The sequence below is a fragment of the Heterodontus francisci genome, chromosome 28, assembly GCF_036365525.1.
Source record: "Heterodontus francisci isolate sHetFra1 chromosome 28, sHetFra1.hap1, whole genome shotgun sequence".
Taxonomy (NCBI): domain Eukaryota; kingdom Metazoa; phylum Chordata; class Chondrichthyes; order Heterodontiformes; family Heterodontidae; genus Heterodontus; species Heterodontus francisci.
Window position 1 is genome coordinate 34,962,617 of NC_090398.1, and position 13,410 is coordinate 34,976,026.

The 13,410-nt window shown below is 42.4% G+C and overlaps 1 protein-coding gene across 1 annotated transcript in view; it reads left to right on the plus strand.

The window, feature by feature from the left end:
- The window catches only part of LOC137345322 (NACHT, LRR and PYD domains-containing protein 3-like), a 73,471-nt gene extending 61,339 nt beyond the window's left edge, over nt 1–12,132 (plus strand). The window contains exons 7-13 of the mRNA XM_068008820.1: nt 37–123; nt 348–518; nt 778–948; nt 1,130–1,300; nt 1,473–1,643; nt 11,572–11,739; nt 11,909–12,132. Of these exons, the coding sequence (XP_067864921.1) occupies nt 37–123; nt 348–518; nt 778–948; nt 1,130–1,300; nt 1,473–1,643; nt 11,572–11,739; nt 11,909–11,996 (1,027 nt within the window). The 3' untranslated portion in view covers nt 11,997–12,132. The remainder of the gene's footprint in view (nt 1–36; nt 124–347; nt 519–777; nt 949–1,129; nt 1,301–1,472; nt 1,644–11,571; nt 11,740–11,908) is intronic.
- The last annotated feature ends 1,278 nt before the right edge of the window (nt 12,133–13,410 follow it).

The following is a 13,410-nucleotide window of genomic DNA, read 5'->3' on the forward strand; positions in this document are numbered from 1 at the left end:
CAGTTTGTTTCTCACTCTCTGTCTGTTTGTGTTTAGACTGGGTTCTAATAAACTGGGAGATTCAGGAGTGAAACTACTGTCTGCGGCTTTGAGGAACCCAGACTGTAAAATACAGAAACTGGGGTAAGTACCAGACAGTGTGAGATTTTCTTTACACTAACTGGGTATCTGACACTGTATATTATTAATATCAGTAATAGTATTATTAATAAACACTGTGCATTATTATTAGTTTCAGCAATAGTGTTATTGCTAAGCACTGTACATTATTATTATCAGGAATAGTGTTACCAATAAACACTGGGGATTTACTCTGATTCCTGTTACTTCTCCATCTTTGATCCCAGGCTGGGACGAAACAATCTCACAGATTCTAGTGTCGAGGATCTTGCCTCCATTCTCAGCGCAAACCGATCACTGACGGTTCTGAACCTGGCTCTGAATAAACTGGGAGATTCAGGAGTGAAACTACTGTCTGCAGCTCTGAGAAACCTGGACTGTAAAATACAGAAACTGTGGTAAATGCTAATTTTATATTAATTATGTTTAATTGAATCCAGATGGTGGGCATTAACTCAGACTGTAAAATACAGGCACTGGAGTAAGTACCAGACTGAGAGATTGTGTCTATTATAACTGGATGTCTAACACTGGACATTATTGTTAATATCAATAATAGTGTCATCAATAAACATTATGAGTATCAGTAATGGTGTTCTGAATAAACACTGGGAATTTACTGTCATTCCTGTTCTTTGTCTCTCTGTCTGATCCCAGGCTTTCTCATAATGCACTCACAGCTTCTTGTATGGAAAATCTCACCTCCATTCTCAATACAAACCAGTCACTGACAGATCTGAACCTGAGCGGTAATAATCTGGGAGATTCAGTAGTGAAACTACTGTCTGCAGCTCTGAGGAACCCGGACTGTAAAATACAGAGACTGTGGTAAGTACCAGACTGTGAGAGATTGTGTCTATAATAACTGGATGTCTAACACTGCACATTATTATTAGTATCAATGATAGTGTTATCAATAAATATTATTATTATTATCAGTAATGGTGTTCTTAATAAACACTGGGAATTTACTGTCATTCCTGTTCTTTCACTCTCTCTCTGACTCCAGGCTTTCTCATAACGCACTCACAGCTTCTTGTATTGAAGATTTCACCTCCATTCTCAATACAAACCGGTCACTGACGGATCTGAACCTGAATGATAATAATCTGGGAAATTCAGTAGTGAAATTACTGTCTGCAGCTCTTAGGAACCCGGACTGTAAAATACAGAGACTGTGGTAAGTACCAGACTGTGAGAAATTGTGTCTATAATAACTGGATGTTTAACACTGCACATAATTATTAGTATCAATAATAGTGTCATCAATAAACATTAGTATCAGTAATGGCATTCTTAATAAACTCTGGAATTTACTGTGATTCCTGGTATTTCTGTCTCTCTGATCCCAGGCTTTATAATAACGAACTCACAGATTCTTGTATCGAAGATCTCGCCTCCGCTGTCAGTACAAACCGGTCACTGACGGATCTGGACTTGGGTGGTAATAAACTGGGAGATTCAGGAGTGAAACTCCTGTCTGCAGCTTTGAGGAATCCAGACTGTAAAATACAGAGACTGGGGTAAGTGCTAATTGTATATTAATTATGTTTAATTGTGTGCAGGTAGTGGGCATTAACTGGGGTTTCACTTGAGTACATATAAAGAGGCACTTATTGAAACTGTGGTGTGGTTGAGTGAGGAGGTTTATGCTTGTAATGCTTTACTCTGTAAATTAATGTAAAACTGAGTAAAGATTAGCTCCAGTAATATTCTTCACCAACTGGCTTTCCAGAGTCGAATATGGTAACAGAGAATGCTCACCTCAAGATGAAGGTCCAAGGGGAAGGCCTGCTTAGGTAGTGAAAAAGAAGCCATAGGAACAGGAGTAGGCCATTCAGCCCCTCGAGCCTGTCCTGCCATTCAATGAGATCATGGCTGATCCGCAGCCTAACTCCATATACCTGCCTTTGGCCCATATCCCTTAATATCTTTGCTTAGCAAAAATCTATCCATCTCACATTTAAAATTTACAACTGTTCTAGCTTCAACTGCTGTTTGTGGGAGAGAGTTCCAAACCTCTACCACCCTTTGCGTGAAGAAGTGCTTTCCAACATTTCTCCTGAATGCTCTGGCCCTAATTTTTAGACTATGTCCCCTAGTTTTAGAATCTCCAAACAGTGGAAATAGTTTATCTTTATCTAGCCTGTCTTTTCCTGTTAATATCTTGAAGACTTCGATCAGATCACCCCTTAACCTTCTAAATTCTAGTGAAAACTGGCTTAATTTGTGTAATCGCTCCTCGTAACTTAACCCCTGTAGTCCAGGTATCATTCTTGTAAACCTACGTTGCACTCCCTCCAAGGTCAATATATCCTTCCTAAGGTGTGGTGCCCAGAACTGCTCACAGTGTTCCAAGTGGGGTCCAACCAGTGTTTTGTATGGCTGCAGCATAACCTCTCTGTCTTTACACTCCAATCCTCTAGATATAAATGCTAGCATTCCATTAGCCTTTTTGATTATTTTCTGCACTTGCTAATGGCATTTTAAAGATCTATGTACCTGAACCCCCAAGTCTCTTTGGACATCCACTGTACTTAACCTCTTCCCATTTAGAAAATACCCTGCTCTATCCTTTTTTGGTCCAAAATGGATAACCTCATACTTGCCCACATTGAAATCCATCTGCCACAGTTTTTCCCACTCACCTCGTCTGTCAATATCTCTTTGCAATTTTATGCTATCATCTAGACTGTCTACAATGCCGCCTAACTTTGTATCATCAGCAAATTTGGATATATGACTTACTATGCCATCATCCAAACCGATGCAAACCCGACAGAATCACAGCCGACCAGAATCCGACCCGGTCCGACTCCCTTCGATTTTGCCCCGAGCCAAACGCGACCATCCCTTGACTTACTTTCTGATTTGGAACCTCCAGGAAGCTGCAGCGTGTGCGTGACGACATCTAGAGACATCACTTGCTCACTGCGCAGACTCAGTTTTGTCCCGGACTCCCAGCTCAGGTAAGTTTTTTAATTTCAATACTTACCAGCAGAGCACTTGCCGTGCGTGTCCGGCCTGACTTGGATTCGGCCCAACCCAACCCGCACCTGAAAGCCGGACCCGGAAGAGGGGCCCGACCCGACCCTTCCCGACACATATTGTCGGGTCCCGTCAGCTTCAGGTCAGGTAGCAGGCCTTTAGTCCAAGGCTATGAAAAAAGGCTGCGTTTGCTGACAATGCAACCACTAGGTGGCGCAGTATGGGCACATGTGCAAATGCAGACTTATGGACAGAAACATCACCGTCTCGACGTCTCAGGCAGCTGCCAGTAATAAAAATGGTGCTGCTGAATTTAACACAAAAAAAATCGAACTCAAACCCCGTCATCCCCCCAATGATCACTGTCTCCACCAACTCCCCAACAATACACCGCTTCCTCAAGCAATCACCACTTCTCTTACCTGCTCCCTCCTGCACCCACCTTCCTGCCACTCCCGACTGCTCGTCATTCCATTTCACCATTCTCTCCCGCACCCGTCTGCTCGCTGTTCCCTCCTGCTGCTCGATACCTGCCTCGCCATTCAGAGAAGCGGCGGTGGGGGGAGCCAGTGAGGTGCTAGCGGCGAGGAGGGATGGAGCGGCAAAGAGTAGGGAGCGGCGAGCAGACGGATGCAGGAGAGAACAGCAGGAGACAGCGGGGAAGAAAACAGGTGACTGAGGCACTGATTGGGGGAGGGAGCGGGGTACTGTTGGAGGGATGGAGATTGTGATTGCGGGCATTGAGGGGTGAAGCAACACTCGGACATTATTATGTCTGACGTCATTACATGGTGACGTTGACGTGCGCGTGCATGGACCCATCCTGGCAAACTGGCAAATGTTCGAAAGCAGTGATGACATCGGCCATCGCTCTGCACATGCTCTGCATTGTCAGGAGATATTCCAGAAAAAAAAAACAGACTCATTTTATAAAGGTGCAAAGCTTATTAACACAGGTTGAAATATGAAAGTATAAATATATTCCTTTCAAAATAAGCCAACACAAACACACATACCAGTTAAAGGAAAAATAAAGATGCTTTCTCTGCAGAGACCAACTTTACAAAAAAACAAAAAAAACTTTGGCTAAGTACTTGTTAATTCTTGGAGAAAAAAAGATACGATATGGACTATTCCAGTTGGTCTGGATCCATGTAGACGGGGGTCACTCTTCACATGCAGTTGTCATTGGGATCTTTTCAGAAGCTGTTCGTTCAGGAGATGTGAAGAGAAAGTCTTGCAGAAACTTCTCAGGAGAAATGCTGCATCAGTTTCTCCAGTTCTCACACTGGATTCTCAGAGATCTCAAAGATGTGAAACAGGATGAACTGGTGACCTCTCTCTCTTATCAGGCTGACACCCCAACTGTCCATTCAAACAGTTCAAAACAAAACCAACTCCTGTCCACCATAAATCTAGACATGTGACTTCTCTGTAAACAACTTCAACAGTCAGCAAGGCCTCTGCTGTTTACTTAGCTGAAGACATGTGACTTCCACTAAGTGTTTTTTTAAACAAAGTCTCAAGTGTCCTTCCAGTAACCCTTTAAAAAGTAAAGTCAAGCAAGTCCTCAGGTATTTCCACAGTCTTTTGAACATGAGTCCCCAAAAAATATTAGAAAATAGAAGCACCTTCATAACATTGGTGTCACACCTAGCACAAAGGAAGATGGTTGTAGTTAAAGCCTGGCTACCGACCAGAACCCGACTAGACCCAACTGCATGTGTCGGGTTCAGGTTGGGTCGAAATTCCGAGTCCAGCATTCGGGCTGGGGTCAGGTCGGGCTGGACATTGCTTCCAGGAAGTCAGGGGATCAGGCTTACCAGTGATTTCCGCACAACTCCAGCTGCAGGAACAGCTTGCTGCCGGAACAGATGAAGGAGATGCGGGTCGGGTCGGGCACACAAAAAAAATTAAAGAGCTCAGGTCGGGTTCGGGTTGGCTGCCTTCATGTCAGGCCTGTGTTGGGATTTAATTTTATACCCAAGCCAGGCTTCAGTTGCGGTTGTTGGAGTTCAGTGATCTCAGTTCCAGGACATCATTGCAGGAGTTCCTCAGAGTAGTGTCCTCCGCTCAACCATCTTCAGCTGCTTCATCAATGACCTTCCTTCCATCATAAAGTCGGAAGTGAGGATGTTCGGTAATGATTGTACAATGTACAGTGTCACAAGAACACAAGAAATTGGAGCAGGAGTAGACCATATGGCCCATCGAGCCTGCTCCACCATTCAGTATGATCATGGCTAATCTTAGGCTTCAACTTCACTTTCCCGCCCGCTTGCCATATCCCTTGATTCCGAGAGACCAAAAATCTATATAACCCAGCCTTAAATGTATTCAACAATGGAGCATCCACAACCTTCTGGGGTAGAGCATTCCAAAGACTCTCAACCCTCTGAGTGAAGTAATCTTTCCTCATCTCAGTCCTAAATGATCAGCCACTAATCCTGAGACTGTGCCCCGTGTTATCGATTCCCCAAACAGTGGAAACAATCTCTGTGTCTACTCTATCCAGTCCATTCAGAATCTTGTATGTTTCCATGAGATCGTCTCTCATTCTTCTAAACTCCAGAGAATATAGGCCCAATTTACTCAGCCTCTCATCATAGGACAACCCCCTCATCCCAGGGACCAATCTCGTGAACCTTCGCTGTACCGCCTCCAATGCAAGTATATTCTTACTTAAATGTGGAGACTAAAACTGTCTACAGTACTCGAGATGTGGTCTCACCAAAACTCTGTACAATTGTAGCGAGACTTCTTTATTCCTGTACTCCAATCCCCTTGCAATAAAGGCCAACATGCCATTTGCTTTCCTAATTTCTTGCTATACCTGCATGCTAACTTTCTGCATTCAAGCACACCTAAGTCTCACTGAACATCAACACTTACAAGTTTCACACCTTTTAAAAAACACTCTGCTTTTCTATTCTTACTGTGAGAAACGTAGCCCACTTGATAATAATTTACACCAAGTCAAACTCTGAAGAAGTAAGTTTATTTAACGGTCTTGCAAGATCGGGTGTCCTACAAGCAGGCACACCGATCAACATATTCAGTTCATGTTTATACAATACAAATCCATTTGTCCACGCCTTTATTTTACATTATTGGTTATAACGTATTATGACACTAACCTATCCTATGGTTGCTACAGTCTCCTCCTCTGTTTACTTCTCCCCCTACTCTAACTTTCTAGCCCCTAACTCTTGTTTTTGTTTTACCTTATTTGGCTCTCCATTATGTGTTTTAACTTGCAGCTGTCAGCCTTTATCTTAGTGGGGCAGTTTCTTATTCACTACATCCTTTGTTCTAACTCTTGCTGTTTCTCTTTTATCTGCCTAAGCACAATTTTTAAGTGATGTACTGTCCCAAGGTCTGTACTTACATACCCTTATCAATTCTCTTTTTCAGTGATGTACTGTCTTAAGGTCTCCACTTACAGACCCTTATCAGTTCACTTTGTCAGTGATGTACTGTCTTAAGGTCTCCACTTACAGACCCTTATCAGTTCACTTTTTCAGTGATTTCATTATGTTGTGCACAAATGACTTCTTGGTAACTTTCCACAAGCTGTCGAAACAACATTTCAGTATTTCTTATTCTCACATTACTACTAATGTGAATAACTTTACACTTCCCTACATTATACTCCATCTACCATTCTCAGTGCATCAGATACTGAAGTAGTCCATGTCCTCATGAGGCAAGACCTGGACAACATCCAGGCTTGGGCTGATAGGTGCTAAGTAACATTCATGCCAAACAAGTGTCAGGCAATGCCCATCTCCAACAAGAGAGAATCTAACCATCACCCCTTGACATTCAATGGCATTAATATTGCTGGATCCCCCTCAACATCCAGAAACTGAACTGGAGCAGCAGTATAAATACTGTGTTGACAAGAGCAGGTCAAAGGCTGGAAATGCTGCAGCGAGTAGTCCACCTCCTGATTCCCCATGCCTGTCCACCATCTACAAGGCACAAGTCAAGAGTATGATGGAATAATCTCGACTTGCCTGGATGAGTGCAGCTCCAACAACACTCAGGAAGTTCAACACCATCCAGGATAAATCAGCCCACTTGATCGGCACCCCATGCACCACCTTAAACATTCACTCCCTCCACCAGGAATGGGCAGAGGCAGCAGAGTGTACCAGATACAAGATGCACTGCAGCAACTCACCATGCCCTATTCAACAGCACCTTCCAAACCCACGACCGCCTCCACCTAGAAGGACAAGGGCAGCAGACGCATGGGAACACCACCATCTGCAAGTTTTCCTCCAAGCCACACACCATCCTGACTTGGGAAAATATTGCTGTTCCTTCACTGTTGCTAGATCGACATCCTGGAATTCCCTCTCTAACAGCATTGTGGATGTACCTACACCAGATAGACTGCAGAGGTTCAAGAAGGCAGCTCACCACCACCTTCCCACGGGCAATTAGGGATGGGCAACAAATGCTGGTCTTTCCAGTGACGCCCACATCCCACAAAACAAATAAGTATAAAAAATGATCAGTGGAAGAATGAAGTGGATATGTGGAAATGGGTTGTGTCCCAATGAGAAAGGAAACAAGATATGGCCTTGGCGTTGCTTTGGACCAGAAGTAAAATGAGAAGTAAAATGCTTTGTGAGCTGCCTCCCCATCAATTAAAAACGGATGATGGTTTGGATCTTCTATTAGAGTTCTTGGATGAAATATACAAGTGAGGTGATCTATTAAATGCCTTTGAGGCATGGTCAGAGTTTGATACATTTTGGAAAACAGATGTTTATTCAAAGGAAGAATATATCATATCCATTAACAGATTGTATAAAAGATTGACAAAATTCACTTTAGAGATCCCTGTTTCAGTGCTAACACTTAAATTGCTGGATTGTGCCAAAGTGTAGCATGGGGACATACTCCTGGTTCTAACTGGTTTTCAGTTCTCGGAGAGGGAGACTTCCTGCTGGATCAAATGTCTGCTCTCTTGTAAAGATTCTTGGGGGCTTGGCGGAGCAAATGGGACATTCCGCAGTAACACAAAGAACAGAAGACTCAATAATTGCCAGATTTCGAAAGGGACCAGATACTGGATGCAGGCGTAAGTACAATAGAATGTTTATGGACAGTCAGAATGAGGATGAAAGCACCTTTAGCAGATCTGGCTATTATAACGAAGACAAAATTGGATCAGCAATAATAGATGACTGAATCCCAGCAATGGCCAAGGAACAATTAATAGGTGTGTCAGGTGTGGCTCCAAGTACCATTATGCCATGAACTGCACAAAGCATCGAGGCAGAGTCCTCAAAATGACACATGGGACAGAGGATTCTGAGGCAGAAGATGAAGACCTTGATGAATCTGAACAAATTGTACAGGCCACAAGGAGTTATTCGCAGACTTGTTTAACTATGTCATGCTAGTAGTGCTTGCACTTCAACAGTATGTAGAACAGATTGGTTAAAATGCTATCTAGATTCACTAAATAGTGAGGATTGATGCAACATGAAGGAGTATAAAAGTACTACTTGTTTCCGGTTCAGAGATGACCAGCATTAAGGTCATTAAATAGAGTCATAATTCCATATAAAATAGCTGGAGTAAGCCATGTTATCAGTACTGATGTCTCTAGTGAGATATCTATGTGGTTGAGTAAACCTTCTATCAATGAGACACAAATGAAATTTGACATGGAGTGTGATAAGGCAGTTACTTTTGGAAAGTCAGTGGATCTGCAGTTTACCCAATCTTGACATTATTGGGTCCCCTCAACAAAACCTGTTGTTCCTTATCAGAGTGTTAGACAAGTATTAATGGCATCAGATGATAAGAATCAGAGAGTAGAAAAGCAAATTCGCCTGAAGTAATATAGACAATTTGCTCACCCTGCTTGTCAGAGGTTAAAAACCCTACTAAAAGATACAGGTACAGTTGAAGAGTGTATGAGGCTAATAGAAGAGATTAGTCAAGTGTGAAATATGTAAAAAGTAATCCACGTCCTATTGTAAACCTTCCATTGGCATGTGGCTTTAATGAGGCCATTGCGTGGATTAAAGACAGAAATATTTTCATTCGACATTTTATAGACCTGGCCACCAGACTTAGTGTTTCTACAATAAAACAGAGTAAGGTCAAAAGGGTGATTAAGGATAAAATCATGGAGAAATGGATAGGGATCAGACTTGGGGCACGAGCAAAGTTTCTAATTGATCGTGGAGGGAATTTGCCAATGATGAGTTCAATGACATGTTTGAAAACATGAACAATATGGTCATGAATACAGCAGCTGAAAGTCTTTTCAGTAATGGACTCTGCGACAGGGATGATGTGGTGATTGATGAAATGCTGCATAAAATCTTAGCTGATCAACCAGACTGCAAGTTGACAACCGGCCGAGCATTGATGGTTCATACAAAGAAATCACTCCAGTGGTTGGAGGGTTTAGTCTCTGTCAATCGGTCTGTGAGGAAAAATTCCAAATTTCCTTCTGAACTGTGTGATAGTCCTCCTGTTCCAGAAGGTACTACAATTAGTTCAATTTTTTCAGTACATTTGAATGTTTTACATGCAGGGAGATGGGATTTCATCAGGTCTGAGATCTTGATGAAAATTCAGAGAGCTCTGAGGCATCATATAAGACCATCTGAGATAGAATTTAATTCAGCAGATTTGCTCTATTATAAAAGAGAGGGTCATAGGGAATGGAGAGGCCTGGGTAAAGTAATAGGCCATGATGGTAAAACAGTCCTTATCAAACATATCAAACTGTTCAGGTTCATTCCTCACGATTAATCAGGATTAATTATATCTTGGACTCTGAGCAGCCGATAGAAGTAAACGAGGCACCTTGTACCTCAAATGTTCGTGTGTTTTGTGATGAGGGTCCTGAGGACCAGTAAAACAGTAGATCAGGGGCTGGTTAGTGGTACTATGAGTGATCATGACACACAGGACAGAGCTATCACATCCAAAGACCAATTGCTCAGAAACTTGGGTGACACATATTCCAGAGGGGTCAAGTTAATGCAGGAATATGACAATTGTGGGATGTGCAGGAAAACCTACTGGCAAGTTTAAATATTGTTTAATGTATAGGATGATGGTCAAGAAGTGAGGTCTGTGGACTGGTAGAATGGGACGAAAGAGTGGATGGTATGAAAGCACAGTGCACGTTCTGATAGTGGATCTGGAGGTGACTCTTGCATCAGAAAAAAATCAGGTATCAGAGAAAGTGCCTCGATTGTGTAAGAGAGAGATCTCTCAGTAGTCGTCCCAACAGATGTAAAAGTGCAAGAAGAGGCCATAACCTGAACAGATTACACAATGAAATTAAAGCCACAGAACAGTCTCTGCAGAAGTCCTCATGATTGCAAAGTTTTAGTGGCTGCCAATAAACTTGAGGACAAACTATTAAGAGAAGCAAAACAAAGGGAATTCGATAGTTGGAGACAGTTGGAGTTTACTCTGGTAACAGATCAGGGGCAAGCAGCCTTGTCAGATAGGTGGATTTGTACTGAAAACGTCCTTGCAGATGGAACTTATAAGGCTAAAACCAGGCTGATTGCTAGGGGGTTTGATGAATGACTGGGTGATACAGATGTTGGAGTTAATATGCACAACCAAAATTTCAACAAAAAAAACAAATTCAAAACCTCCATATTCTGTACAAAGCATTACATTTTCGAGAGGCCCCTCCTCGAGGACCATAAAGAATTTCTTCGTACAAGAATTTCCTTTTGTAAAACAATCAGACAGCTGATGACTTGCATCTACCCATTTAATTTTAGAGATTTCCTTTCTCTCCGGCATTTCTTTCAAGCCACCAAGATCGATCTGGAACCTTTTCTGAAACTTTTAGTAGAATGTGCATCAGCCAACAATGAACAATTATCTACATAACATTCAATGAGTATGTGATCTTCAGTACACCCCTTGTATAGAATCTCACTTACAATATTTGACAAATAGAATCCCATATCCACTGTCTCCACTAGGGCCAGTGTATCAATCAGCTGAAGTACTTTTAACAACCCTTTTTATTTTCTGAGCTTCCCAAGCTGAAGGACAGTATCTCCCATTTTCACCCATCAGTAATATTATGAAACCAGCTGCACTAGAATACCCATCAGGAAGATTAGCATGTGAACCATCGCTAAAAATGACTAGTTTCATGTTCTTTGGGTCACCTAGGGATGGGAACTTAAGCACACATTTCACCAGCTGCCTTTACAGAGTAGAACAGTAAGTACCAGACTGTGTGAGATTATGTTTATAATAACAGGGCAGTGAACAATATTATTAGTATCAGTAATAGTGTTATTAATAATAATGAACGCTGTACATTATTATTAGTATCAGTAATAGTGTTATTAATGAACGCTGTACATTATTATTAGTATCAGTAATAGTGTTATCAATGAATGCTGGAGATTTATGATTCCTGTTATTTCTCTCTCTGATCCCCAGCTTATCAGATGTCGGTCTCACAGATTTTTGTGCCAAGGATCTCACTTTTGCTCTCAGGACAAACCAGTCACTGACGTTTCTGAACCTGGGATCAAACGCCTTCACAGACCGATCTGTCCCCGATCTCCGCCGCCTCATACTGACTTGTCGGAGTCTGGAGCAGACCCGGTGAGTGCTTGTGTTACTGTTTAATGTAATTAATAAAATATAAATTGGTTCACTCACTATTATGAGTAATATTTCTGTAATTATTATTGAAATATTAATCCCAGTCTCCCTGTTATTTACACTATTGGTCAATCTGTTTATTTCCTGTTTAATCTTTAATCTCATTCAGGTTGCGGTGGAACCAGTTCAGTTCAAATGGAAAGAATCAGCTGAAGTCATTGCAGGGTACAAGACCCAGGCTGGATGTGGTTGTGTGAACATCTCAATTTGTAAACATTACTGAGGGGTCGATGAACGGACTTGTTACCTGTACTCACCTGGATTTGTATAATGACTTCCACTTGGAAATGTTTTATTAAACTTCACCTCTGTATCACTGCCTCCTGGATGATGTAACAGTACTGATGAGAATTGTTATTGTGTGATGTTGAATTAAATGATGCATTATCTTAACAAGTACATCTCAGGACTTCTTACCAACTTCAAATTTGAGAATAGTTTCAGAGAATGTTGGCCTTTACCAGATAAAAGTTGAATGTGGCTCAAAAGCAGTTTACCTGAGGGAAATATCAGAGAGACAAGTCAACGAAGCATCACTGTTTAAGAGAGGTGAGAGAGGGAAACCTGGGAATTATAGACCAGTTAGCGAAACCTCTCTGTAGGGAAATTGCAAGAGACTATAATTAAAGACAAGGTGATTAAACACTTAAAAAAATGTCAAGTGCTCAGGGAGACCAGCATGGATTTATAAAGGGTAGGTCATGTCTTGCAGATCGGATTGGATTTTTTGAAGTGGTGATTAATGTCATCAAAAGAAGAATGTGTATGGATGTTATTTATGTGAACTATCAGAACACATTTGATAAAGTGCCTCATAAGAGATTTTTTTTTATATTCATTCATGGGATGTGGGCGTCGCTGGCCAGGCCAGCATTTATTGCCCATCCCTAATTGCCCTTGAGAAGGTGATGGTGAGCTGCCTTCTTGAACAGCTGCAGTCCATGGGAGGCAGATACACCCACAGTGCTGTAAGGAAGGGAGTCCCAGGATTTTAACCCATGGACAGTGAAGGAGGGGTGATATAGTTCCAAGTCAGGATGGTGTGTAACATGGAGGGGAATCTGCAGGTGGTGGTGTTCCCATACATTTGCTGCCCTTGTCCTTCTAGTTGGTAGAGGTCGTGGGTTTGGAAGGTGCTGTCTAAGGAGCCTTGGTTTGTTGCTGCAGTGCATCTTGTAGATGGTACACACTGCTGCCACTGTGTGTCGGTAGTGGAGGGAGTGAATGTTTGTGGATGGGGTGCCGATCAAGCGGCCTGCTTTGTCCTGGATGGTGTTGAGCTTCTGGAGTGCTGTTGGAGCTGCACCCATCCAGGCAAGTGGAGAGTATTCCATCACACTCCTGACTTGTGCCTTGTAGATGGTGGACAGACTTTGGGGAGTCAGGAGGTGAGTTACTCGCCACAGGATTGCTAGCCTCTGACCTGCTCTTGTAGCCACGGTATTTATATGGCTACTCCAGTTCAGTTTCTGGTCAATGGTAGCCCCTAGGATGTTGATAGTGGGGGATTCAGCCATGGTAATGCCATTGAATGTCAAGGGGAGATGGTTAGATTCTCTCTTGTTGGGGATGGTCATTGCCTGGCATTTGTGTGGCGCGAATGTTACTTGC